Genomic DNA, 26,368 nt, shown 5'->3' with positions numbered 1-26,368 from the left:
ACCCTTCACGCTTGTCATCTCACAATTCTCGACATGGTCGCTTCCTGCCATTCCAGCTATCCGAAGGAGTCTCAGCAGGGAGTCTTCCTGCCTGGCTCTTGCATGTGTGTTAAAACTAATTGTTTAACCACCTAAATACATAAACAGGTCTATGTCCATCTACTATTCCTTAATGTAACCTACTATTTTATAATACTCATAACTAAATAAAAATAAAAAAAAATAAATGGAGGGCGGCATTGGACGATTATAATTCCAGTGAGGTTTTGTTCATTGCTCCATTTTGTCCTCCCTGTGCTTTCACCTTCAAGACGTCCTGCAGTTCTTTCAATGTTACCTTGTACATGCCGTAGAGAGCGCTGAAAAGCAGCTTCCCATTTAAAAGCTTGCAAAATTTTGCTCTGGTCTCCACACTATTTACAATAGATTTCCACTGAGAGCTTTCTCCCACTCTAGTTGGTGTGCATTTGGTAAGGGTTTCAATGGCACTGACTACTTTTTGTACCTGTTGTACAACAGAAGCTGTTTCTGGGTTCTTGTTCGTTATGGCATGACATTCAGATTTCAGCGTTGATAGCTCCAGTCTCCAGTATTTCCAGAATCCCGGTTCTGGAACTTCCACCATCTTGGTGTATACTCAGATATACTGTTTCTTTGTTGCTTCGCAGAGCACTGCGCACAGCCTCAGCCGGGCGGCAAATTTCACCGATACCCCTTTTGCCAAACAGGAGTTGACCATGACCACACTACATAACTTGAAGTCCGTATAACCACTCTGTCCATTGCACGTTTGTTCAGTTCACTAATTCCAGTCAAGACCTGGTGTAGTTCACTTACTAATCACTATTGAATCTCCCTTGAATGCACGAATTCTAATGTCTCCACTCATCTCCTCAATCCTGATGAATAGTTTTTTTCTCTCCTCTCGTCTGTACGTGTATCTACGCTGACTCACTGACTCAGATACTCCACTCTTGACTCTCCACTCAGTCACTCTCCTGATTGGCTCATCCTATTGGTCCTCATGATAAAACTTCAGGACAGACCCAACAGAAAACACTGCTTCCCACAATTCCTCAATTGTTACATGACATCACTATTGGAGTGGGCCCATAGAGCACTTCATTCCCATCAGTACTTAGTTGGTTACATTGCATGTTGTGACATATTCCATTGTTTCATCACTGTTTATTGTGCCCTAACCTAGTAATGGACATCTCTTCTGATTAAACTATTCCAGCTTTCAGTGAACATGCCACGATGTACTAATTTTAATATATTTAGTTTTTATTGGCAATGTATACGGGACTGTTGTAACAGTGCATGTGTGTGGTCCACCTGGCCACTCTCACATGCCCTAATACTAGGGGTTTTAAAATCCCTTGTTCCTGCACAAGAAAGGTTACTGTACTGACATTGAAGTCTCTTTGATTTTAATACTATTTAAACAGGTTAATTTTATGTTGTAAATGAATAATTCATACATTATAATAGTGAACAGACTTTGTTGTTATCTGCACTGTACGGTGTGAACAGGCAAGACACTGATCTTCAGAAAATCCACTGCTGTTTCACTGATCATGAATCAGTGAGCCTGAAAGCCCCATGCTTAGACACCGCAAGTAACTGCCCTCTCTTGTTGCCTAATTAGGTGACCATACACAAAATTTTTCTGATGGATAAAGTCAGATGATAGGCTTTTGTGAATATAATAAAGACTGATTTGAAGAATTCCTGATTAGCTGAACAATTAAAAACTTTTTAAGAAAGGTCCTGAAGCAGTATGTATGAACAACTGTAAGCTCTTGATCACCTGCAGATTGTGCCATTCTCTACATTTGGTTCCAACTTGTCTTAATCCAGTCTTTATTTCATTTGGCAGCCTCTGAGAACTGAAGCAGTGGTATCAGAAACAGAACCAGAAGAGAGTCTTGGCCCAATTGAACCACCTTATCCTTCACCAAGCTATAAGCGCAACTATACAGTTTTCCTAACACAGGTTTGTTGCCTTATTCTGTGACTCACCTGTACATTCAATTTATACTGTCAGACTGTATGGAGTAAATCTGAGTTTAGGGAACAGAGAAGAAGTATTTCTATATTATAAAACTGTACTGCCATTGATGGCTGATTCTGACAGCTTGCAGATTACCAACTGTATATGTACGTAACACGTTTTCATTCAGCGAACACCGGTTCAACACATCTACTTTTATAAACAACAAGCATGTGGAGTCTGGAAGTTGACATGCATCGGAGTACAAAGGGCTTGCTGCCCTTGTGTGGAAGTAAAATTTTTGTTTTCAGTTTTATGGTTGTATATATAAAACTCTATTGAATGTGACTGATATTTCTTCATAATAGTGTCATTGAGTTTCCTGCCAGAAATCTTCCATTCTACAGAGGCATTGTTTTGCTGCATTTATTATAGACCACATTCCAGAAACACAACTGGAATTTACTAATCATGTAACAAAATTTCTCACCTGTAGGTTTGCAGTATGTTTCATGCAAATGGGTGGAGTCTGGCTGGTAATTATAACTAACTTGAAGTTCGTTGTAAGGATATATTACGTACGATCATGGCTGTATAGTAAGCTATTAAGATATTTATTGTATGAAATACTGAAATATTCGTGTTACTGAAACTTAACTAGATGATTTTTCAGTTTATTTGCCTATCCAAGAGAAAAAGTATGAATCATTAAGTTAAGCAGCTGTGACAAAATGAGGGTTCTATTCTAGCATTCACTTGGAGAGACTGAGGATAACCACAAAAACCTAAGTCTGAATAACCAATATCCTGACCAAGAACTGAAACTGAGGACCTCCCGAATACAAGTCTAAAGCATTACTGCTGCACCTATCTGCCATGTTCCACAGTGTTGTAACAATTAGGAAATGAGTTTGAATATTGTAGGACACCTTTATCAACACTTGCTATAAAATTGCAGTAAATACAGTTTTGTGAAGATAATTTCAAAACACATTTAGATAATCATTCAACACGACAAACACATTTTTTTTCTTTGTGACTGTCAACCTGGCACCCACTATTTTCCAAGCTACTGCACTGAGTCATGTGGTTGTGGATATAGAGGGAATTGTTCAATTATAACTGCTCCTTTCTTTAACAAAAGACCAAACAACACAGTCAAGTGGATAGGTTCCTGGATGTGGTTTTTCAAGGGTTTCTTCAGTTCCATTTAGTTTCTGGGATAGTAATTCAAATTAGATCACAGCTGTTTCCTTCCACATTTTTTCCATCTCATTATACATTAATAACTCTCTCATTTTCAACACAGTATAAGTCTGAGCTATTGACAGCATCATTAAATGATCCATACATAAAAATCTTTGGTAAAAGGAAGTAATGCATCTTTTGACAGTTTTTAATCCACCGTAACTGAGTGTGCATTATGATTTCAGGGTCATGAGATGTGGAATGATTGGGGTGACCCATTTCGACTCTACCCGCAGTTACCCTTTGATGTACTTCTGCCATCTGATGCAAAATTTGTTGGTATGTAGTGAAGTTAGCACACAAGAGAACTCATAAGCATATCGAAACATGAATTTCTTATGTATATAAAAAGTATATATTTCTTCAGATGTGACTAGTTTTCTGTGAATACAGGAATTACGTTACATGTTTCAGCCTGTCCTGGCCATTGTCAGAGGTTTCATCAACATTAATTGGAAACACTATACATATTTGCAATACATATGTATATATAAGAATCTTATATCTTAGAATTGTAGCCAAAGATAAAACTTCTTAGTTAATCAGAAGTAAATACACGTTTATATTTGCAAGTATGAGGGCTATAGAGAAAGTAACTTCCATTTATTTTAGGCCATTATTGTAGGAGCAGGGGAGATCTTGTCACATGACTCATTGCCTTGTAAGCCATCACAACTGGTCACCTAGTGTTTGTTCTTGTCTCTACACAGAGTTATGATGTGTCCTGCAATTGAAAATCCTACCAGCTGTGAAATTCACACTGTTATCCAATTTCTTCCTGCTAAAAACATGAGTGCTGCAGAAATCCATCGTGATATATGTGCGGTTTGTGGCCAGAATGTAATGAGTGAAGGAACTGTAAGACAATGGTGTGGAATGTTCAAAGATGGGTGAACAATTGTTTCTGATGAAGAGTGAAGTGGTGAGCCATCAGTAGTGTGTGATCTCATTCAAAGTGTTCTCTACAAGATTATTACAGTTAGGCTAGGCTANGTGAAGTGGTGAGCCATCAGTAGTGTGTGATCTCATTCAAAGTGTTGATCAAAAAATTTGTGAAACATGGCGCTTCACAATTTCATAACTTTCATGTGAATTTCCACAAATTTCATGCACCGTTCTCTACAAGATTATTACAGTTAGGCTAGGCTGTCACAAGTTTTGCACAAGATGGGTTTCAGAAATGCTCATGGGTGCACACAAAATGTAGAGAATATGTTCGGCTTTGACTTTTTTAAAGCAGTACCACAAAGATGGTGATGAATTTCTCAATCACATTGTACAAATAACAGGTGATGAAACCTGGGTTTCATTTTTAAATGCTGAAACCAAAAAGCAGTCAAAGCCGTGGATGCACACACATTCACCAAACAAGCTGAAAAAGTTTAAACCAACATCTGCTTGCCAGAAAGATGATGGCACCTGTTTTCTGGGACAGGAAAGGGGTACTGATGGTGGAACTCTTGCAGTAAGGGACCACAGTAATGTCAGAAGCATATTGCAAAACACTAAAAAAAAACTATGTATGGCAATTCAGATCATCTGGTGTAGTGCTTCTTCATGACAATGCTTGTCTGCATACAGCTGCTCACACTCGAGCACTGCTGGAGCATTTCAACTGCGAGTTGTTTGACAAGCCTCATTAGAGCCCTGATCTCACTTCAGGTGACTACCACCTGTTTGCCTACCTGAAGAACTGGTTGCAATCACAGTGCTTCAGCAGTAATGAGGAGATGATGGAAGGTCTCAAAACATGGCCGAGCTCACAGGTGGCAGACTTCTTTAACACAAGCATACAAAAACTTATTTCCCGATACAAGTGCGTCAATTATGGTGGTGACTACCTTGAGTATTAATTGAGTACTGTATTAATGGCCCATTTTACAAGTTAGCTGAACACATACAACATAAACTAAAGGAACTTGTAGTAATAAAATACAAATTCAAGAGTATCACCTCCACTACATTTGCAGAAGATGTTAATGAATTTCATCTAAACACAGAATACAGATTCCTAACACTCGACATAAAATATTTTTATGTCAGTGTCCCTGTTAAGGAAACTCTTACTTACTTACTTACTTACTTACTTACTTTCTCACTCATGGAGCTGAGCCCTTCTGGAGAAGCTGCCAATTCTGCAGCTACTCAAGAAAATCCCAGCGTTTTATGGAACGCAAAGGTTCATTACTGTGTTCAAAGGGCCGGCAACTGGTCCCCATCCTGAGCCAGATCAATCCAATCCATACCATCCCATCCTTTGTCTAAGATCCATTTTAATCCATTTTAATCCAATTTAATATACGCCTTGGTCTTCCCAGTGGCTCTTCCCTTCTGGCTTTCTCACCAATATCCACTCTTTCCAAAAACAGAAGATCACATTAAGTGGAGGAACTGTTTTGGAAGAGACTGTGGACCTGTCGTCTGACAGATTACTGATGAATGAGTGAATGAATCCTATACACATTCCTTGTCTCCCCCATTTGTGCTACGTGTACATGCCCTGCCCACCTCATCCTCCTTGACTTGATCATTCTAATTATACTTGGAGAAGAGTACAAGTTGTGAAACTCATTAAGGAAACTCTAAACATAAAAATTCCATGGCCCATAGTCTGCAAGCGAACTATACTGACTGAGCAAGCACCGCTTATCAGTGAAGTTAGTGCCTGCTTTTACAGATACAGGATGTCGCATGGTCAGCGTAACAGATCCCCATGGCCGTTAATCTCAGTTTTCCAGACTGGAGCCGTTATTTCCATGAAATAGCTCCTCAGTTATCCTCACAAGGCTGAGTGGACCTCGTTCCAGACCCACTATTTCTCAGAAAATTTGGTACCGCCGGGAATCGAAACTGGGACCTCTGGATCTCTAACCAGTAACTAACCACTAGAGGCTAAACATTTCTAAAAAAAACTCCTCACAGTCTGTAATATAGATAAACACATCATCTACGAAATGATAAACATTTTGAAGACTATTTTAAGTCAAAATTATTTTCAATACAACAACTTTTACAAACCTAGAACAGGCATCACATTTGGCTCCCCTGTCCAATATCATAGCAGAAATCTATCCAATGTATAGAACAACATTTACTGAAACACATGCTGGAAAGCAATATTATAATATGCTGTGGCATGTAGATTCTAAAGGGTTCTGACGATTGTGGATGAGACACAGAATTACTGGGTTTTTGAACTTTTTTCATCGTCCAGAATTCTAGGTAACAGAGGACACGATGTTTCAGAAAGTGGATCTGTTTCCATCTTCAGGTGAGAAAGGAAGACACCTACTCAATTGGGCCCCTTAGAAAGAGGTAATCTCAATCACTGGTCCAGGTTTTCTCCAAGTACTTCGGTTTCCCCTGCCAATCTTCATTCCACCAATTGCTCCAGTGTCACCATCATCTATTGTCTGGGGCTAGTACAGGGTGGGGCGCAGAAACTTCCTTTTTGTGAAGACGCATTGTGAAGGGAGGGGAGGTCACAGAAAAGTGGGGATAGGCTCGGTGAACGCAGCAGTCACGGAAGTTTCTGTCTGATACCCCTCAGTAGGAAACATGAGGGGGACAAGTGAGCAGTGTGCGTTAGCTGTCGAAGCCTATTTTTCGAACAACCATTCTTACGTGGCGGCGCAGCATGCGTTCCGACTCACTTTGAAATTAAGCCCAGAGGTCCAGTTCTCGACCGGAAATCAATTATTTTGCGGGTAGAGAACTTTAGGACAACCGGGAGTGTGGTGAAAAACTCATCAGAACGACAACGGCATGTTACGATGCCAGAAAACGTGGAGGCAATTCGACAGTCGATTTTGAGATCTCCAAGATGCTCCGCTCGCAAACATGCAGTCACCCTAGACATATCCAATCATTCAATGTGCCGAATTCTTCACGAACATCTTCATTTCCATCCCTATAAGATGGTTGTTGTGCAAGAATTGTCACCACGTGATTTCCAGAACTGAATAACTGCGTGCGAAATGTTATTGGAAACTTTACCCCCTGATTCACTTGTTTTCTTTAGTGATGAGTCACATTTTCACCTATCCAGATATGTCAACAACCAGAATATGCGCTACTGGAGTGGTAACAATCCCAGAGAGCTCCATGAGAGGCCACTTCACAGTGATAAGGTGACAGTATGGTGTGTGTTGTTGAGAGTTGGAGTTATTGGCCCTTATTTTTTTGAAGAAGGCACTCATGTAGTTACTGTCAATTCACAGCGGTATGTGGACATGATTAAAAACTTTTTCGAACCAGCTCTTGAAGAAATACATCTAGAAAATGTCTGGTTCCAACGGGATGGTGCCATGGGCCACACAGCCTGAGCTTTGATGACAGTTTTGAGGGCAAAGTTCCCTGGACGGCTCATCTCGCTTCGAGGTGACATCCGTGGGTAGCGCACTCACCTGATCTAACGCCCTGTGATTTCTTTTATGGGGATACCTCAAGGCAGAGGTTTTTAAACATCGCCTCACAAACCTGCTTCAGCTGAAGAATGTTTTTCGGCAGGAAGTAGCCCAAATTCTGGTAAACATGCTGGAACGTGCAGAGGGGAACTTCAGAAAACGGTTGCATCAGTGCATAGAGCATGGTGGCCACCACATTCAAGATATTTTGTTTAAAACTACATGATTTAAAACTTTACTCGTAAAGTATATTCTTTCATTAGCTAAACATAAATTTTGTCTATCAGCAATAATTTTTCTTTTATTCGCCTTCAAAAAAAAAGGAAGTTTCTGCGCCCCACCCTGTACAATAGGCCAGTATAGGCCACAGTACTATGTGGACTCAGTCTTACCACTGCTTTCGTGTAATACTCACTAAAAGGAATAAAACTTTTGTCATTTTAGGGATTTTGTTTAATGAGATTATAATTAAAAATTATAAAAAACTGGATTTCAGAAGAGCTAGATTAATCTTATACACATTTGTACTAAAGGAATAAAGAACCTTTCACATGAATTAAACATTATCATGATTCTCTTGAGGGCTGTAACAATAGTTTTTTTTTATTGCTCATCATGAAATATGTTTAATATTCACAGTGTTTTGGAAATTTCATCTTCAGGTGATTGTCATTATGCTGAGAGGTTTTTATCATGTTTATATTGTTCTGATATCAAAGGCAATAATCAGGATCAGACTGAGAACCCTTTGAACACTAACCACTAATCCGCCTTTCCCACTGTACTTGTCTAGTTATTGTACTGTCTGCAAGTGTAACCGAATTGTAATTCTTCCAGGCTCTGGAATGGGATTTCGTCCAATTGGAAGGGGTGCAGGTGGTGCTGGGAAGGAATTTTCAGAAAATCTTGGAGGAAACAATCCCAGGGAGCAGTTTACCATTGTTATGCTTACATATGAACGAGAGCAGGTTAGTATGAATGTGGTTATGTCACAGCTTTTGTCTTATTTTTTAATTGGTTAAAAAAGTTACTGACATCTATCTTAATGTTATCCTCAAGCGGCCTCCGTAGTCTAGAGGTAACGTTCCCACCTCATGACTCGTAGTACGCGGGTTCAAATACCCGGCGGAGGTTGTCGAATTTTTAAGGGCGGAAAAATTCAGGGAACAAGTCCTCCGGGAGGGACTTTAAGCCGTGGGTCCCGTGTCATAGCTTTACGGCACGTAAAAGAACCTCATATCTCCAAAGGAGGTCACTGAGCCAAATTACGGACGTTTCCTGCCCAACAGCAGTCTCTAATACCTCTGGTAAATGGGGGAAGCATTATAGATACCTCTCAGCTAGTAGAGCCGGTCTCACTGGCTGGGCCGGACTGATGGTAAGCACCAGTACCTGTAGGATATAGAGACTAGTAGAAATCATAGAGGGAAGCACAGTGGACCAATACAGGTCTAAGTGCATGGGGAAACCCACCCTCTCCAATAACTAACTAACTAATGTTATCCTCTGATCAAAATTCTGTATGCATATCATGTTTCTCCATTCTGAGTCATATGTCTAGTCCATTCTAACCTTTGTGATTTCATTATCCTGACAGTAGTGGGTGATCTGTATAAATCACGAAGTTCCTTCTTAAGTAATATTGTCAAGTGTCCATTTAACTGCATCTTCCTTAGGTCCAGGTAGGTTCTTTAATACTTTATTTTGAAACACTTGTAATTTTTCCTCAAAACAAGAACAAGAAAACATACAAAACACCTGGTCTTTGACTGAAATGCTAAGAGATATTTGTAAAATTTGCAGGTACTGATTAACTCCTTGAGTAGACTGTATGGACTGCCATACCTGAACAAAGTTGTAGTCATATGGAACTCTCCCAAACCTCCTTTAGAAGACTTACGCTGGCCCGACATTGGAGTCCCTGTGCATGTGAGTTCTACAAATCATCTTACATATTCAAGGTTACAAAAGATGAGATTGTGTTGAAGGAAGCATTCCAGGAACTGTACTGCAACTAAGTATATCTGGCAAAACACACACACACACACACACACACATGAGTAAACTAGTGAAAGCACTTTCTTTATCCAGATTATTCTTAAAATAAAATGAACTGAAGTAATGAAATTGTTTATTTATTGTGACAGTAGTATGAATATCCAGTATATTTTATTGACCAAAAGAAAATTTAACAAGTGTAAAAGAATGTGTCGTCACGTATCTGCTCTGTTATTTCCTGCAGTGCTGCTGTAAAATCATTATAGCCTTATGCTTCAGTGCTGCATTCATTGGATCCTATAGTTACAAAGTAATGATATTAATGTATGAATCTTACATTATCAAGTGATGAAAAATGAGATAATTGGCTCATAGTTTACTGTTAAATACTTGCTCAGAGGTGATAAGAGATATCTCTCACCTAGGATCTTGGACACCATTGTTTTAAAATATTTTTGTTGTCGATAATAATTCCACTCAATATTTTAAAAATATTTTATTTTAAATATGAATAATAATTTTCAGTTCATTTAAACATGACAGAAAATCAAGACTGTTGGCTAGCGATGAATTAAATAAATGAATGAATAAGTAAGTTGAAGCCATTTTATTTTATATATAATATGTACATCCAAGGTTTATATCTAGCTTTGTTACTTGCTTATTTCTTTAAAGGTGGTGAAAGCAAGTCGAAATAGCTTGAACAACAGGTTTCTCCCTTATGATGCCATTGAAACTGAAGCTGTGCTTTCAGTAGATGATGATACACACCTGCGACATCATGAAATTGTTTTTGGTTTCAGGTGTGTATTTTATGCCCAATATATGTGCATACCAGCAAAATGGCAACCTATCCTCCATTTACATGCATTTATAACCAGATTATTTTTTCACTCTTTGCATGAAGTGTGTAAAATAATACACAGTGGAGTATGTCTGTGTGTCCACATGTTTCCTGTCCAAAACTACTAAACAGATTTTGATGACATCTGATATTAGAGATCTTGACTAAAAGTTGTTGGCTGAATTTCATTTTGATTTGTATTAGTCCAGTATAACAACTGCTTTTCATGTTACTGTAATTGAACTTATCACTTTTCTTAAAAATCGGTCATCATAGAAAAGATTGCCAGGTAGCATAGAATATCTCTCTCATACAGGTCTAAAACTTTGATTTGAAATACTTTTTGACAGGGGTGTGAGAAGTTCATACAAGGTGTTGCATCAATGTACTCGTGTTTTGGGGGAAGAGACTACTTAAATGGGGGTAACATCAAGAATTCGGTTCCATGGGCTTAGTTGTTGTATATTTAAGAAAATTCAATGGAAAACATATTTTAATTTTTCATGCAGAATTGCATAATATAGTAACACAAGGAGTTCCAAACAGAGATCATAAAGCCAGCTTCCCTGTTGGATGGATTTTTAGTTTTACAGATCTATTACTGTTACCATTGTTTAATTTTATTCTTATGAATAATTTGTTACTTATATACAGAATCTGTCAAAATTAAATTTGTTGAACATCACTCCAGAGTTTCACATCATTATCATGAATGTAATTGTTGACATACAAACATTATTTTATACATAATTTGTAGACATGTTTATGATCCATTTCTATACCAAATTTCACAATCCTAGCTCATTATCACTCTTAAACAAAGAGATAAATACAATTTTCACATGGGTGCCATATTCATATTTTCCTTTCAGTGTACAGTTTAATAGTTGCTTTTAAATCACTAATGACAGGGTTTGGCGAGAGCAGCGGGATAGAGTAGTTGGCTTCCCAGGCAGATTCCATGCCTGGGACCTCAATAATGGAGGATGGCTCTACAATTCTAATTACTCATGTGAGCTGTCTATGGTGTTAACAGGTTTGTAGCAGAATCCCTAGGTTATTTGTTTCACAGTATGTAATTCTTTTGCAGATATACAGTACAAATATTCTGAAATATGGGTTTATTGGCATTTCCATGTCTGTGTACATTTTCTTTAATGAGTATTGTTTAATGAAAAGTTTGTTATGACATGTACTACAAAGATAGTACATGTAGTTGAAATATGAAATCAGATTGCAAAAACAGTCACTAAAGTTTGGGCATGATCACAGTGCAAGTATAACTTCTTAGATATGAGTAGTTGCTTTTTTGAGTTGTGGGAACTAAGTGAGACTGAGTCCTTTGGTGTTGTGGCCTAAAATGGGCCTGTTGGACCAGCTTCTGAAAATAGATGAGTAAGGAGCATTATTTGGATCATAACTGGCAAGGAAAAACTGCAGTGATTTTAGAAACACCTGTCTCATTCCACTTTTCCCAACACATATCCCATGTGGATGACCTTGGGATTTAACCTGGGCCTCTGCAGTGAGATGCCAGTGTATAACTGCTGAGCTATAGCATTGCCTTATTCGTGATAAAATAGTAATTGTGAAGTTATCCCTGTAACAGGCTGTGGAGGCCCATAATGTTATGAGAGGTTTAGGCTCCTACTTCTTCTAAACAGTTGACTCACAGATGGTGGTAAGGTTGTCAGCCTTAGGCGCTGGCTGCCCTTTACCCCTCAGGAAGATTCCTTTTACTCATTTCTGTTAGAGGGTGAGTCAACCTCAGGGCCATAATGCGGCTGTAAAGATTAGGTAATTTGAAAAAATCCACCTCATTGGGACTTAAACCCACAACCTTCTGGCTTGTAGCACAGTGCCTCAACCAACTATGCTACTGCACACCCCCTTAAATAGTAATGGATACCAGCAAAATCATAAGAGAAAGACAGACAAATCAGAATTTGATTTATAAGAAAATTGCAAGCAAATTAAATTTAGGTAATGCTTACTGCCATTCAGTTCATAACCTTTTGGTCTCTTACCTGCTATTTAAAAATATCAAGATTAAAATACACAAAACTGTAATTTTACCCCTAGTTTTATATATGTGTGTGTGTGAAACTTTGTCTTTCACTTTAAGGGACAAACATAGTCTGAGAGTGTTCAAGAACAGGATGCTGAAAGGAGAATGTTTGTACCTAAGAGGGATGATATAATGTGTAATGAGCTTCATAGCTTTTACTCCAGGCCAGGTATTATTAATCAAGTGAAGGAGTGTGAGATGGGCAGGGCATATAGCATGCATGGGAGCATAGCTGCAGTTATGTGAGAGAAGGTGCATACAGATTTTCATCAGAAAACCTGAAGGAATTTGGTTACTAGGAAGACATAGATGTAGATGGGAGGACAATATTAAGATGAATTTTAGATGAATTGGTTGGGAATGGGGCGCAACTGGGTTCTTCTGGCTCAAGATAGGGACCAGTGACAGGTTGTTCTGAACATGGTAATGAATTTTCAGATTCAATAAAATGTAGATAATTTTTTTTGCAGAGAAATTATTGGCTTTTCAATGACTCAGCTCCGTGGAATTAATCAGTTAGATTACTGAATTACTTCATTAGTTGGTTGCTCAATTAGCTAAGTCAGTTTAGTTAGTTTACTAGCCCATTAAAGCCATGAAATTTTTTGTGGTCTTATGACTACATTTATAAACAGGTACAACCAGAATCTTTAAACATGTTTAGAAACATGTCCATCATAGAGATATTTACTTTTCTGTTATACCTAACATCAGATATTGTTATTATTTAACTGGCAGGCGCTGCATTCTTTCACAAGTATTACATGTACCTCTACTCGTACTGGCTGCCACAAGCTGTAAGAGACAAAGTGGATGAATACATGAACTGTGAAGACATTGCAATGAACTTTCTTATCTCACACATCACAAGGAAGCCACCAGTCAAGGTAAGTACTGCCTGAGGTTTATGTTTTTGTGGAAGAGTAATGATATTATTTGAGAAATAAATTCTGAAGAAACAAATATTAACAGTTAAATGTGTTAGAAACTGTCAAGTTGGCCCTTAAGTGAAAGAAAATCTTAAATCTGTATATGTGAAAGGATGGTGCTAACTTAATAACAGTGTGTTACAGTCGTTGCAAATTATTGGTGAGCATTAGCCATAAAGAAGCCTATTTCTGTGCATACTTTAGACTTGTAGATATTCCAGCTACATTAAATTGTCAAGAAAGTCACGACCTTTCACACTATGCCAGGTTTGTATTTCTTAACATAATGAAAGAATTTTCATACAAGATTTTAATATATTTTTTGTCTAATATCTATAGAAATTTTGATATTTCCAGTGGTTCATTACTAATAACTGTCATACTGAAAGCTAGATATACCAGGAAGATATCATGGGGCTATTGTGTGTTGATTTATGTTCCACAAAAAGTAACTGAACAAAGATTGCACATTTTTTACGATCTTTATGCACATCAAATTTTAGGACTTTCTATTAAGTAATGCTAGTGTCACTTTCATCCTAGAAGTTCACACAGTAACCATTTGAAATTATTGATTATTGGAGATTAAGATGTGTGCAGTAGTGTGTCTTCTAATGGTGTGATGTTCATACCAGGTTTTCATGATTCAAAAGTTAAGAAGACTGTGTCAATACAAATATTGTGTCTATGGGAAGTTGCACTGTGCCTTTCACCAGTGCTGCTATCTCTAAATTTTCTACCACTTATCCTCTGAATTAGCCCCACAAGCAGGGCTATCAGGTTTTTCCAGAGGAAATACATTTTTTGCTACCATTGTGAATTTCATCCTTAAGCCATGACTGGATAAAGAATTTTCTTTCCACTGCTTGGATGATAGTTAAGATCAACATAGCAAAAATGGCATTCATGAGAAACATGAAGGATGCACTGGATTAGGCATAATTAAAGTGAAGATATATGAAAGGCACTGTAGTCCACTCCTTTTCTTGCAAAGCTGAGCTGGTACCAAGAGGTGTTGCAAAGTGGCAGTAGAAATTAGGCAAAGGTTGAGCTAGCTATGTTCATTGTCATATTTGTCCTCTATATCACTATCATACACTGTACCTAATTCATCTACCTTATTTATGTACCAGTTTTCAGCATTTTTCAAACCACTCATTTTACTTGGCTAAATGATAAAATGTGACAGCACTACTGAACTGATCTGCTCAGGACAGAAATGTCTTGTGCCACTGCCAAGCAACAGCTGAGGGGTTTGGCTGAAGGCTGCTAGCCCCAACCACCTGTTCTGATTGACTGTTGTACTTCCATACAAAGGTCGAGCTTCATAAGAAAAGGAATGGATTTTATATATATTGGAATATGTACTTGGAAATGGAAGAATATAGTATAGAAGAATAGTTATCACATCTTAACAGAATGGACAGTGGCAGACTACCAGAACTTGCTCTTCAATGCAAGCCAAAATTATGTAGAGACATATGAACACCATTCATAAAATGGCTGTGGAGTGGAACAGGAACAGTGGAGTAAACAATAAATTTTGAGTCATGCATGCATTCATTATATTTGATCATATTTGTCAGTTGTTAATGTGTATTTATGTTTCTCTCTCTTTTTTTTTCTTTCTTTCTTTCTTTCTTTCTTTCTTTTTTTTCCCATGCAGGTGACTTCTCGATGGACCTTTCGCTGTCCAGGTTGCCCAGTTTCCTTGTCTGAGGATGATACACATTTTCAGGAGAGACACAAATGTATAAAATTTTTTACACAGGTATATCATAATATATTTGAAATTTTTGCCACCCTCAGCTGTTTTCCAACTCCTTAAAGATATGTTAGCCCAATGTTATTGTAAATATTTTCTTGTTTTATTGCAGTTCATACAAATGTCTGCTTGAAACAAGGGCAGGAATCTTTAATCCAGTATTTTAATTACTGTACATATCAACTAGCTTCATAGGTCTGTTGGATTTTTGGGAGATGTGTTTTTGAATCCAGCAGAAGTATAAAGATTGTAATGTCTTATCACAGGCTCTACAAATATGTATATGAAATTTATTTTATGCTTTTAAAATTAGACCATAAAGTACTTTAAATTTTATGGTAGGGTTTGAAGGCATCCTCTTAATCCACAGTAAGTCATTGTATATCCCTGTTTCACAATTAACATGTGTGGAAATGAATCTTTTATCTGTAATTATTATTGTATAGACAGCTTATTGGATTTTGTTGCATTCTGTTAATAATTATTAACATTTCCAGGTGTTTGGGTACACTCCACTACTCAATACCCAGTTTAGAGCAGATTCTATACTCTTCAAGACCAGAATTCCACACGACAAACAGAAGTGCTTCAAATTCATATGATGTTTTATATCACATGCTATTGAGGTCATATCAGTTTGATTATGGAATGTGTATTTTAAATTTCTGCCTTCAGTGTGGATTACAATCACAGCTTGTAGCCAGTGTAGCAGAATCACAGACTGAGTGTGTGAACATACGAAGTCAACATGTACATAAATTACCTCCCACTGAAGGAGGACTGTTTATGTGTCTAGAGATAATTCTTTTCATCTCTAGTTGTGGTGCCATATATTGGTTTTTGATTTCTTAGTTTTTTAAATGATGTTCATTGTCATGAACGTAAGTAGTGAATTTTATTTTAACAGTGGATCATATTGTTTATATTTTGTGTGTTCTTTTGTTTAATTTCAGAGGTTGAAAAATCTGAGTGAAGTATGTTCTAAGTAGTGCAGCAAAGCAAATTATCTGAGCTGGGATAACACTGTAGGGCTGTTACATATTGAACAAGACTATACATATGTACTTGTGGATAAGTCACCTTCCATTCATTTGCACTTCCTCATGCTTTTAGTCAAAATGAATGCATCAGTCATCAGATTCTTGAGACTATGAAAGTTGTGGTGCATGACCTGTAGCCCATAATTGTGCTAGTGTGTGCACATATAACTTGTCTGCGGGGGTTCCTCAAGGTTCCATTCTTGTCCCAGTATTATACAGTCTATATATAAAAATTATGCCCCTGCTACACCTGGAACTCATCTTGCTCTGTTTACAGATGTTACCTATATTTACGGGACAGAGTAACATGAATGTTGTGTTCTCTGCAAACTGCAATGTGGACTCACTGCGGTAAATTAGTGGTGTGAATGCTGGAACATAAAGATCAATGAAGTGATAAGTCAGGTGATCTATATCTTCAGAAGACAACTAAGCAGATGAGATGTTCCCTGTGTAAATAGTATACCATATTTTAGTGTAACTTTCAGCCGGATGACATGGAGACACCATATCAAAAGGACTAGCCAAAGCCTTGCACACATACATAAGGACCTATTCTCCATTTAAAAGTGGGTGTTTAAGTACAAATATTAAGCTTATGCTTTACAAAGCTCTGATTTTAGTCAGTTATGACTTATGCCTGTCCACCTGGGAGTATGCAGCAGATGCTTACCTCTTGAAACGGCAGCCCCTGCAGAACAGAACACTCTGCGCTACTGGAAATCTTGACTGGTGCACACCAGTTCGAGAATTACGTGTGGCTTTCAGAATTCCTTATGTGTGTGACTGTATATCTAGATTATGCAGGTAACAGGCAGAATTAATCCTAAACCATGTAAAGCGAAGTGTACGTGGTACTGGACAAGGAGAAGCCAGTCATAGGAAATATAAGAGGCCTAAACTTGGCGGCGGTCAGATGGCTGTTCAGCAGACTAACTACAATTTCAGAGTAGTTATGTAAGTTAAGGCATAGTCTGCTGCATAAGCCTTCGTTGACAGGAAACCTCTGTATGCTTTGTATAAATGTTACCTAGTGTAGTGCAGTGACAAAGAATGCACAGTGACCTGGATGCTATGACATTATGGATATACTTGTGCTGAAACTACAGTGCAGCAGACATAGTGCCTACATAGAAAGACCTACCTTTCCTTCATTGAAGAGGAAGCCCCATTTCAAAACACGTACGTGTCTAGGAGAGAATAAAAATCTTGGTCATAGATCTCGAGGAGACTGAAGCTAGGAGTAACTGTGCTTGTGAAGGCCAGCAGCAATTTAACTGACCCACCGAGGCAGAGTGTTCCGAAGGCTCCTACAGCCAACAGTAAAATATGGTCATGAGTCCCGTGGGATTCAGAACAAATAATCACTGTGTTGGTGAGGGCCAGGAGCAACTTAGCAGTCAGAAGTAGAGTGGTCTAAAGTCTCCCAGAGCTGTCAGACAGCAATACATGGTCATGAGTCCCATGAGACTCAGAACCAAGAATCAGTGTGCTGGCAAGGGCCAGCAGTAGTTTAGCAGTCTGTCAGTGAGTTAGTTGTGAGATGGTAGCCAGCCAGCAATGACATGAGCACAAGACCAGAAGAATCTCCATTTTTGGGAACTATAACTAAGCAATGGCTAATGAAGACTATAACAGATGAAGACAGAGTATGCTATAGCGATTTGTTAAGCGTGTAGATTAGTGGTAGTGCTGTAATTATTTGTAGTTATGACCCTTCAGTAAATCCATTTACCAACCCAAACCCCATGTCTGGTCACTAACATGTGACAATGTAATGAAGTCTGCTTACAATGAAATCTCAACTGACCCAATCACATGTCTGACAAGTTATATTTAATTCAGTACTTCTGTGGCTAATCTGGTAATGTATGTAGCAGCATTGCAACCTTTAACAGGATAATGCATGCTGTCCAGGCAATATAGAGATCACGAGTGTAGCATATTGTCAGTACACTGTCATGTTACAGACAGGTCTTTGTAATAGTGTCATCAGTCTAGTCATTGCTTTTACACAAGGAAATGGAAGTACATAATTTATTGCAGAAACATTATCCCTGATATACAAACTGAAGCTCTCAAAGTGTCTGTAACTTCAGCAATTTCACCTGCACTCTTATATTTTTCTTGAACCTTCTTTTCCATTTAATGAAGATAAATACTTCAGAGTAATCCATAATTTGCTTTATAAAACAAGCATTAGTCATTCTCTAGCAATACACACTGTATATCAAAAGAGTGACAGAAAACTAAAACTGTTAACATTGTTTAGGAACATGGTAGAATGTGTGAGATGTTATTGCAACAACTTTAACAAATAGAACAGTGATGGTAATGATGTATTTATATATTTATTTATTTATCTATTTATGAAGAGTACTATCTTCTGGGATGTGATTCCATGTAATCTGATAGAAGTTCGTTGAAATTACAGAGAAATATACTGCCTCCATTTCCAGGGCAAAGAGTAAGTCTAATAAGCAAGCTGTTCATTTCCACTCTACATTCTTGGTATTGGAGAAATCTTATAATAAATGCAGGTTTCTGTGTAATTCTGGTTCTGTTTTAAGTAGTGGTTACTGTAGTTTTGTTTTATTTATGTAATGAGGGATCACAGGGTGTTCATCTTAAGTATATTGAGCACTGCCATTAATCACAGTAGACATTCCTACAAATGTGAGGTAGGCACAGTGACTGTTCATTATGTATTGGGATTGTCTGTAAGGAAGTGCACCTGAATGGATGATGAATTATTTACAGTCTGTTCAGTACCTGGCACATGAATTTAAATATAACCACAAGAAAGGGTAAAAAAAATAAGGGCAGAACAAGAATAAGGTACTTTTGGTTAATGTCAAAGACCAATATGCTACAATATCGTTTTACTTTTTAGCATAATTGCTTCATCTTATGCACTTATTATACTGATAGGTAAGATTTGGCACATTTTTTAATGGACATTGTAGTCAAGTGACTGAACTCCTGCTTTATATTCACAAGGCTGTAGGATTGATTCGTGTTCTGGAGGCAGGCTATTTGAGGCTTTCCTCAGCTGCTTACTAACATGCTGGTTTTTGATCTTCAGATCATTTTATCTTCAGATATGCCATGACCACTTCTTTCCATATCCTCCCATTTGACTGATCATAAACTTAGTAGAATGTGATATACATGAGCTCTGTAGTTGAGAAGGCATTGTTAAATTAATTGCAAAATAGCCTTAATAAAAATGTGAGTTCTATATCTTGAACCAATTGGTCTTGCAGTGGAAATCAACCCATGTGTGAAAACTTTGACTGGTACAGCTCTTTGAAATCTTTAGCTTAACAAGCATGCCAGTGAAATAATGAGAACAGAACCTTTATGTAGGATTGCCACTGGTACCACAGCTTAGGGTAATGCTGAGGCATCCATTATGGTCCTGCACTCCTGGAATGCACATGATTTGGATAAGTAACTTTGTGGTACATTAGAGTTGCCAAATGTGTTCTTTGCAACTTTGCATTCCTTATTGGTCTGCATATTCCAGTAAGGCGGTGCCAACATTGAATTAACAATATTAATAACAGCAACAGTTGGTCTGTACATTTTGCTGATTTCTTTTAACACTGGTATTACAACAGTATTGTTTCATTTCTTTTATTATTTTTAAATGTGCTATGTATGAGTTTTCTTGTGAGTTAGTAGGCTGTCGTGGGTTGGCTTAGGAATGTAACCACCATTTATAAGATTATATCTGTGGGAAATCGAGTTCCACACAAAGTTTTGAAATGTAACTTGGGTATGTCGTGTATCTTCAGAAAATATGCAACTTTGTTAAGGTAATCTTTGTAACAAATCTTGGTGCCAATATAAAATCTATGTTTAGACTCCAGTTTAATCGTGATTAATGAACCTTGTCAAAGTTCATTTCAATATGAAAAAAAGAGGAAAAATGGGAGTCTATCATTATTTGTCTGTTAGTGCTATCACTCACCAAGTATTGATTTATTGAGCACTTAAGAGTGTCATTTTAAATGTCTATGAATGTCTGATCATTGGAGGTGTTTTTAAATATAAATTAATTTATTCTGTAAAATTACCTCTATGTAACGTAATTTTCCCTGTACCATTATGTCAACAATCATATTTCAGCCTCTAGGTGGCTTTTAATGTATGTAAATACAAATACTATATGGTATTTGGTTTGTTGTAAAGATTGTGTATGCAAGACTCTCTTCAGCATTCCAAAATTACCTTGTAATTAATTTTTAAAAATGTAATTTATAACAGAATAAATGATTTGAAGTTTACTGTATTTTTTTCTGATAAGTGTATGGCCAGAACATCAGTATAGCAAGTGTCACGTAACTTCGAACAAGGCCAAGAATAACCTTCAATGCGCAGAAGAAAAATTTCAGACAACGGGATGGGTTCGAGTCGGTGAAAGTAGAAGAACAAGTGTTAAGAAACTCCTCCCACCACAAGCTATGCATGGGATTTGACTAGGAATGTGGGGCCTTGTTCGAAGTTACGTGACACTCTTTATCTTTGTTTACAGTGTTCTGAAACATTATAGCTTTGTTTTCAGGGATAAGATGGAGGTGAAATCTACAGCTTGTAATTTCGAAGATAAAGACAGCAAAGTATAATGTGTGATGGAAATATATAATGCCTAAACACAGAATAATCTTCTGACAGTAAATTATGCTAAATGGTGTAACTTCGACTTGTAACATAATATCGTAATATTATCAAAGTGAAACCAATATCAGTGTTAACCTGATTCAGCTAGTTTAAGTGTTTTAAGTGTGTGTGAATAAAAGTAACTACATATAAAAGTCACCTCGAAGAGATATTACTCTATGGTGATGAGGATTAACCTAGTTCTGTTTGAGTGAGGCCTGATAAGACATTGTGACAGAATTCACCTCTACTATACTGAGTAGATGACTGCCCCAACTTCTGCTTTCACCTGGAGACACTATCCTTACTGCAGATGGCTGTGCCAGCTTACTGCCACCCAACCTCCAATACCACCTACCTAAATCCACCTTTGCAACTATTACTAATAGGGAAGGTGTGGAGCAGATCACTAAAAGTGTCTTCTATGCGAGTGAAAGTGCATAGAGGTAAGCAAAGTGATTCTGTTGTAAAGCCTTCTCCACCTTAAGTGTGGGCCTTAGCAGAGAGGCATCACCAACATAGTATAGTAGTTTCACTACAAAAGTGTCTCTCAACTCGTGGCTGAGTGTCAATTCAGACCTCAAGTGGAGAGGGAGCAGCTACAAAACTGTTCTCTTGCCCGTCTGGAATCAATCCACAATTCCTTGGTTGTCCACCCTTTAGCCTAGTCACTGTACCGATTTACTCTTAACAACCGTGTAACACTTCAGATCAGTAGAAAAGTCCTAGGGAGTGCTGAACAAGTTACTGTAAAGGAGAGTACAGGGTGGTTTTTAATGAACTTGACGTGTTCATGGCTCCATGGTTCACTGCAACCAGTGCACCACTGGCCACGGAGTGAAAGCATATTTTGCCAGTGACTCAGCATGCTGATAACATTTGGAATGAAGGGCTGTCCATCTACATGTAGACATTCCTCACACCAGCGGAAGAGGTTTCGATTTACTTTCTGAAGATTCTCTGCAGGAATATTGGGAATTTCCCTATGAGTGGTTTCTTTCAGTCCCCACGTTTGAGGGTTACTCTGTAAACTCTGTCCTCCATGAAACCCCAGAAGAAAAATATCACAAGGATCACTTCTCCTTAGTAAGCACTTGACACTAATGTTTTGTTTTCTTGTCTATTAAAAGAGTACCATTGTTCAAAGTTTATTCACAAAATTATAAATTGTTTGTCTGCTGGGAAGTCTTTCATTGCTAAATTTTCGCTGACATTTTCCAGCATATTTGTATTTCACATAGGTGTCATACAGGCACACACATTCCTCTAAAGCAGTGTTCTGCAACATGTGTGCCGTCACAAGGTGAAAGGTGTGACATGAACTTTTACCTATTGTAAGAAATTAATTGTCGAATTTTATTCGTTTTATTTTATCCAAGTTACCATGTTTCATATGCTTGTATTTTATTCTCAGACACTGCACTGATTAAATAAGATGATGCTTGTTTATTCTTTATTACATGCTGTGATTTTTATATACAGTTGTTATGAAATGACATCACCTGACATGTATACTATATATTGATGTTACCTTAAAGGAATAAGGATATTGAGGAATATGTATTGACTGTATATTGGCAAATATTAATCATTTAATTAATCACATGAGTATACAAGCAAATTGTATGAACTGTAACCAGACCACAGGATGTAGGATGTGGACGGGAAAAACAGAGAGTGAGTAAAGTTGGAAGTCAGACCACATTGACTTCCTACACAGTAAGGCTAACGATGAATGTGGTCATGATGGATAATATTACTAAAACTGAAGCTTGGAACAAATGTCACGAGTAGGTGAATCACATATCCTATGACGTCTGCACGGTGTCAAGTAATCACTTGTTAGTTTAGAAAGCAAAAGATGACAAAGGAGGATGATTGTCAAATTGTAAATTCTGTTACAATGTGCCTGAGGAAAATATACAGTATTTAAGGGTTATACAATGGAAATGAAAGCACCTCTTCTTGTAGTCGGAACAAGTGCTTCAAGTTAGATAAACGGTCCATCCTCCAGGGGGAACCGCTACACTTAGGCGGCAGGCAATAGGGAGCCGGTTGACCAACAGACCTCTGAATGCACCGAGCACCACCATGTTCGCCATCGAGAAAGTTGCTGGTATTTGCCCCTGTTTGTTGGAAGTTAGAGCTTCTTTATGACTTTCTTCCTGTAACGATGCACCCACCGATTGTTGGACTTCATTTAAAATTATAAATATTTCAAAAATGTCGGTATAGTGTCACTGCTTCCGTTTGAAGAGTAGAGATCCTGCATTTTACAATTGTTTCAGTTCTATCACAGCTGTGCTCTGAAGTAGTTTGCAAATTTTGGTTGCTAGTTAGTGAATTACAGATGGGTCGTTTTTGATGTCCCCGACTGTATGGCCACTTGCTGACGGCAATAAAGTGGTGATGGATACAATTAAAGAACATTTAGAAATGCTGCAGCAGGAAGTCAATAAGTATTTTGGAGAGAGAGTACAAGATTTTGACTGCGTTCGTGATCCATTTGTTGTGAATTCAGAACATCTTCCGATTAATATACAAGAGGAACTCACAGATTTAAAAGTAGACAGAACATTGAAACTAAAACTTCTCAAAGTGACTTTAGATACGTTTTAGTTGGCAATAAGGAGTGGATACCTGGCTATCTCCGAGATGGCAGTTAATGTGTTATTGCCATTTTCAACTACATATTTGTGTGAACTGTGCTTCTCGATGTTAACTGAAATTAAGACATCAAAGAGGGAGCGGCTCAAATCCATCGATGAAGAAATGAGACTTGCGCTGTCAACGATTCCACCACGGATCAGTTGCCTCTGTGCAGCTATGCAGGCACAAGTATCACATAATAATATTATAGTAATAAGTTGATCACGTTACGTATTTATGTTAATTGTCTGATATCATGCGTTTTTGAGGGGAATAACATTTTGGTGTGCCGTGTTGAGTCATGGATACTTCATGGTGTGGCCCGAGTAGAAAAAGGTTGCGGAACGAATCATGTCATACCAAATTGCTAACTAACTGTTAACTGCAACAAATGGCTCATGGTTCTCATAACTACTGCCTGCTACTGAGAAATCGTAAATAAACCCCTATGCATGAACCGCACTTCCTGCAGTGTAACATGATACTGTCTATAGGTCTACTAGTCAGTTATTTGCCTTCATTCCCAACCTTAATAAAATATGATTTTCAACTATGAAACTTAAAAATAAAGGTATTGCAATATAAGTTCGTGAATTTGTTCCTCCATGTTTTGTTCATTACTAGAAACAATTTTTATTACATCTTCTGGTGTTGAAAATTCTTTTGTTAAGAAGGGAGACGAGTAAGCTGACCAGGCAACAAGCAGAGCACTCTTTCCTGCCTGCTTCATGCTGCTGTCTAGTTCAGCCTATTCTCGAACTCTGAAGATGGAGGCGACATGTTACTCTGAAACATGGGTTGACTTTTAACGAATTACATTGCGTTATATATAATAAGCCAATTAGTGCCCAAGGAGAGGATACTGTGGACGTCACCTTTTTTATCGGTTGGGCGTGGTTTCATTCTACCAGTTACGTCAACAGCTGTAAGGACCGAAAAATCACATTTGGTCAGCAACTAATCCGCATGAGAACAAGCATACAATACATCATTACAGATCAGAAGGTTGGTGTGTGGTGCACCAAATCATGAAATCGAATAATCTGCCACATATTCTTCGATGACACTATCAACGCGGAACGTTATTGTAACGTGATTCTTTACGCCTTCGTTGAACGTTTCAGTGATGACCAAATGGCTCACAGCTACTTCCATCTGGACGGTGCTACTGAACGCACCGTTCGTGCCAGCTTTTGCTTCCATGACGCTCCTGCGCGATATAATTTCAAAGGATATTTGGTCATCACAGTTGCCCCTTTATGTTGGAAGCAATTAAAGGCGCAGTTTACAAAGACAGCTCTCACTTTCTCTTACTCATTTTATGTAACAGCCGAAAGTACTCTTGCCCTCTTGACGCTCTTGACCTTCTTGACTTCTTGACCGCTCTTCACACTACAAACGTCCGTGAACGACAATCAGAGCGCACACGACCATGGAAGACAATGAAGCTTTGCTTGCCTGCGGTGGTGCTGCGGTAGTTATAGCATACATTTTTCAAAAGCAGCAACGTGGACCTTGACGATGGTGGTGTAGGGAAGTGTATAAAAACGGGCAGGTAATGACTTGATGAGAGCTCTCAAATGTCAAGAAATAAGCGGCCAATATAAAAACTGCACTCGGATGAGTCCCACCAACTTTGAAGATTTATTGATGAAAATCGGACCAAAGATCGGAAAAAGGCCCACCAACATGCGAGAACCAATCTCAATTCAAGATGGGTCTGTATTTACTCATTTGTACTGCTAACAAACTGAATTTATCCAGTGAAGAATGTAATTGTGTAAGAAACAAAATTTAAACCACACTATTCTTTGACAATCTGTGTATATCGATATCCCAGGTTAGTAGTGACTATACGATTCTTGGCGACAGGGGATTTCTATGCAAGCCTTCAATGCCTGTTTCGATTTTCAAAACAGGCTATCGGACAAATAATCCCAGAAGCTCATAGCGATGTCCCGCCAAGCGTCACTTTTTTTGTTCTTTTTATAATAATCATTTTCTCCGGGATTCCACAGTACAGGGAATGATTTGTATGCCTCTATGAGCCCCAAGATATCTTCTGCTGACCACTCCATATTTGAGCCGTACGCGCTTCACGAGACAAATGGCAACCGTACCCGACCACACTGCGGCAACGAATCCCTTTGTATTCGTCGGAAAAACCGACAGGAAACGGATACCTGCGCGGCATTTGGGGCGTGCGCTGCGCGTGTTCAAAGTCACGTATACACGAGCGATTAATTCGCGAATCCCGTTCGATCTATGTTGCATTACAGCAGCGGCGCTCTCGTGTATTCTCACCTTAACACGGCTTAAGTCTGACAAGCCTGACAAGAGCGACAAGAGCACTACAGTCCATTCGCGGAGACGAGAGAGTCCTCGTAAACAAATGCGCGCGGTATCTCCTTCGCTGTTTGATTGAAATCATGCAGCGATCACGTGATGCGTGTACAATTGCAAGGGCGTCCAAAGTTCACTCTTCAGTCTGAATGAAGGTTAACGTGCGTCCGAATGCAGAGAGTACACTGAGTAACTGCGCGCTTTGTCCACTCCTTGCTGTCAGCTGTGCCGACGCGGGGCTTGCTTTGTTTACGCTAACTGTCTCGTCTCCGCGAATGGACTATAGAGAAGGGTTGGAGGGTGTACAGAACGACGAAAGTTGAATGAAAATGAAACTTAATTAGTTTGCAGGTACATTGAGCTAGCGAGTCCTGTCAAATGGAATTGGAGAAAATCACGAGTGATGAAAGAATTGCG

The 26,368-nt window shown here is 38.4% G+C and overlaps 1 protein-coding gene across 2 annotated transcripts in view; it reads left to right on the top strand.

Moving 5' to 3' along the window:
* The window catches only part of LOC111866806 (exostosin-3), a 34,587-nt gene extending 14,001 nt beyond the window's left edge, over positions 1 to 20,586 (top strand). For both annotated transcript variants that reach the window (XM_023856080.2, XM_023856081.2), the window contains exons 7-15: positions 1,883 to 1,999; positions 3,430 to 3,523; positions 8,488 to 8,618; positions 9,454 to 9,579; positions 10,324 to 10,451; positions 11,404 to 11,528; positions 13,299 to 13,447; positions 15,156 to 15,260; positions 15,752 to 20,586. In XM_023856080.2, coding sequence (XP_023711848.1) covers positions 1,883 to 1,999; positions 3,430 to 3,523; positions 8,488 to 8,618; positions 9,454 to 9,579; positions 10,324 to 10,451; positions 11,404 to 11,528; positions 13,299 to 13,447; positions 15,156 to 15,260; positions 15,752 to 15,856 — 1,080 coding nt within the window. In that variant the 3' untranslated portion in view covers positions 15,857 to 20,586. The remainder of the gene's footprint in view (positions 1 to 1,882; positions 2,000 to 3,429; positions 3,524 to 8,487; positions 8,619 to 9,453; positions 9,580 to 10,323; positions 10,452 to 11,403; positions 11,529 to 13,298; positions 13,448 to 15,155; positions 15,261 to 15,751) is intronic.
* The last annotated feature ends 5,782 nt before the right edge of the window (positions 20,587 to 26,368 follow it).

This window comes from Cryptotermes secundus, unplaced genomic scaffold (genome assembly GCF_002891405.2).
Source record: "Cryptotermes secundus unplaced genomic scaffold, Csec_1.0 scaffold446, whole genome shotgun sequence".
In the NCBI taxonomy this organism is placed as follows: Eukaryota; Metazoa; Arthropoda; class Insecta; order Blattodea; family Kalotermitidae; genus Cryptotermes; species Cryptotermes secundus.
This window is presented reverse-complemented; position numbering and strand designations above follow the sequence as displayed.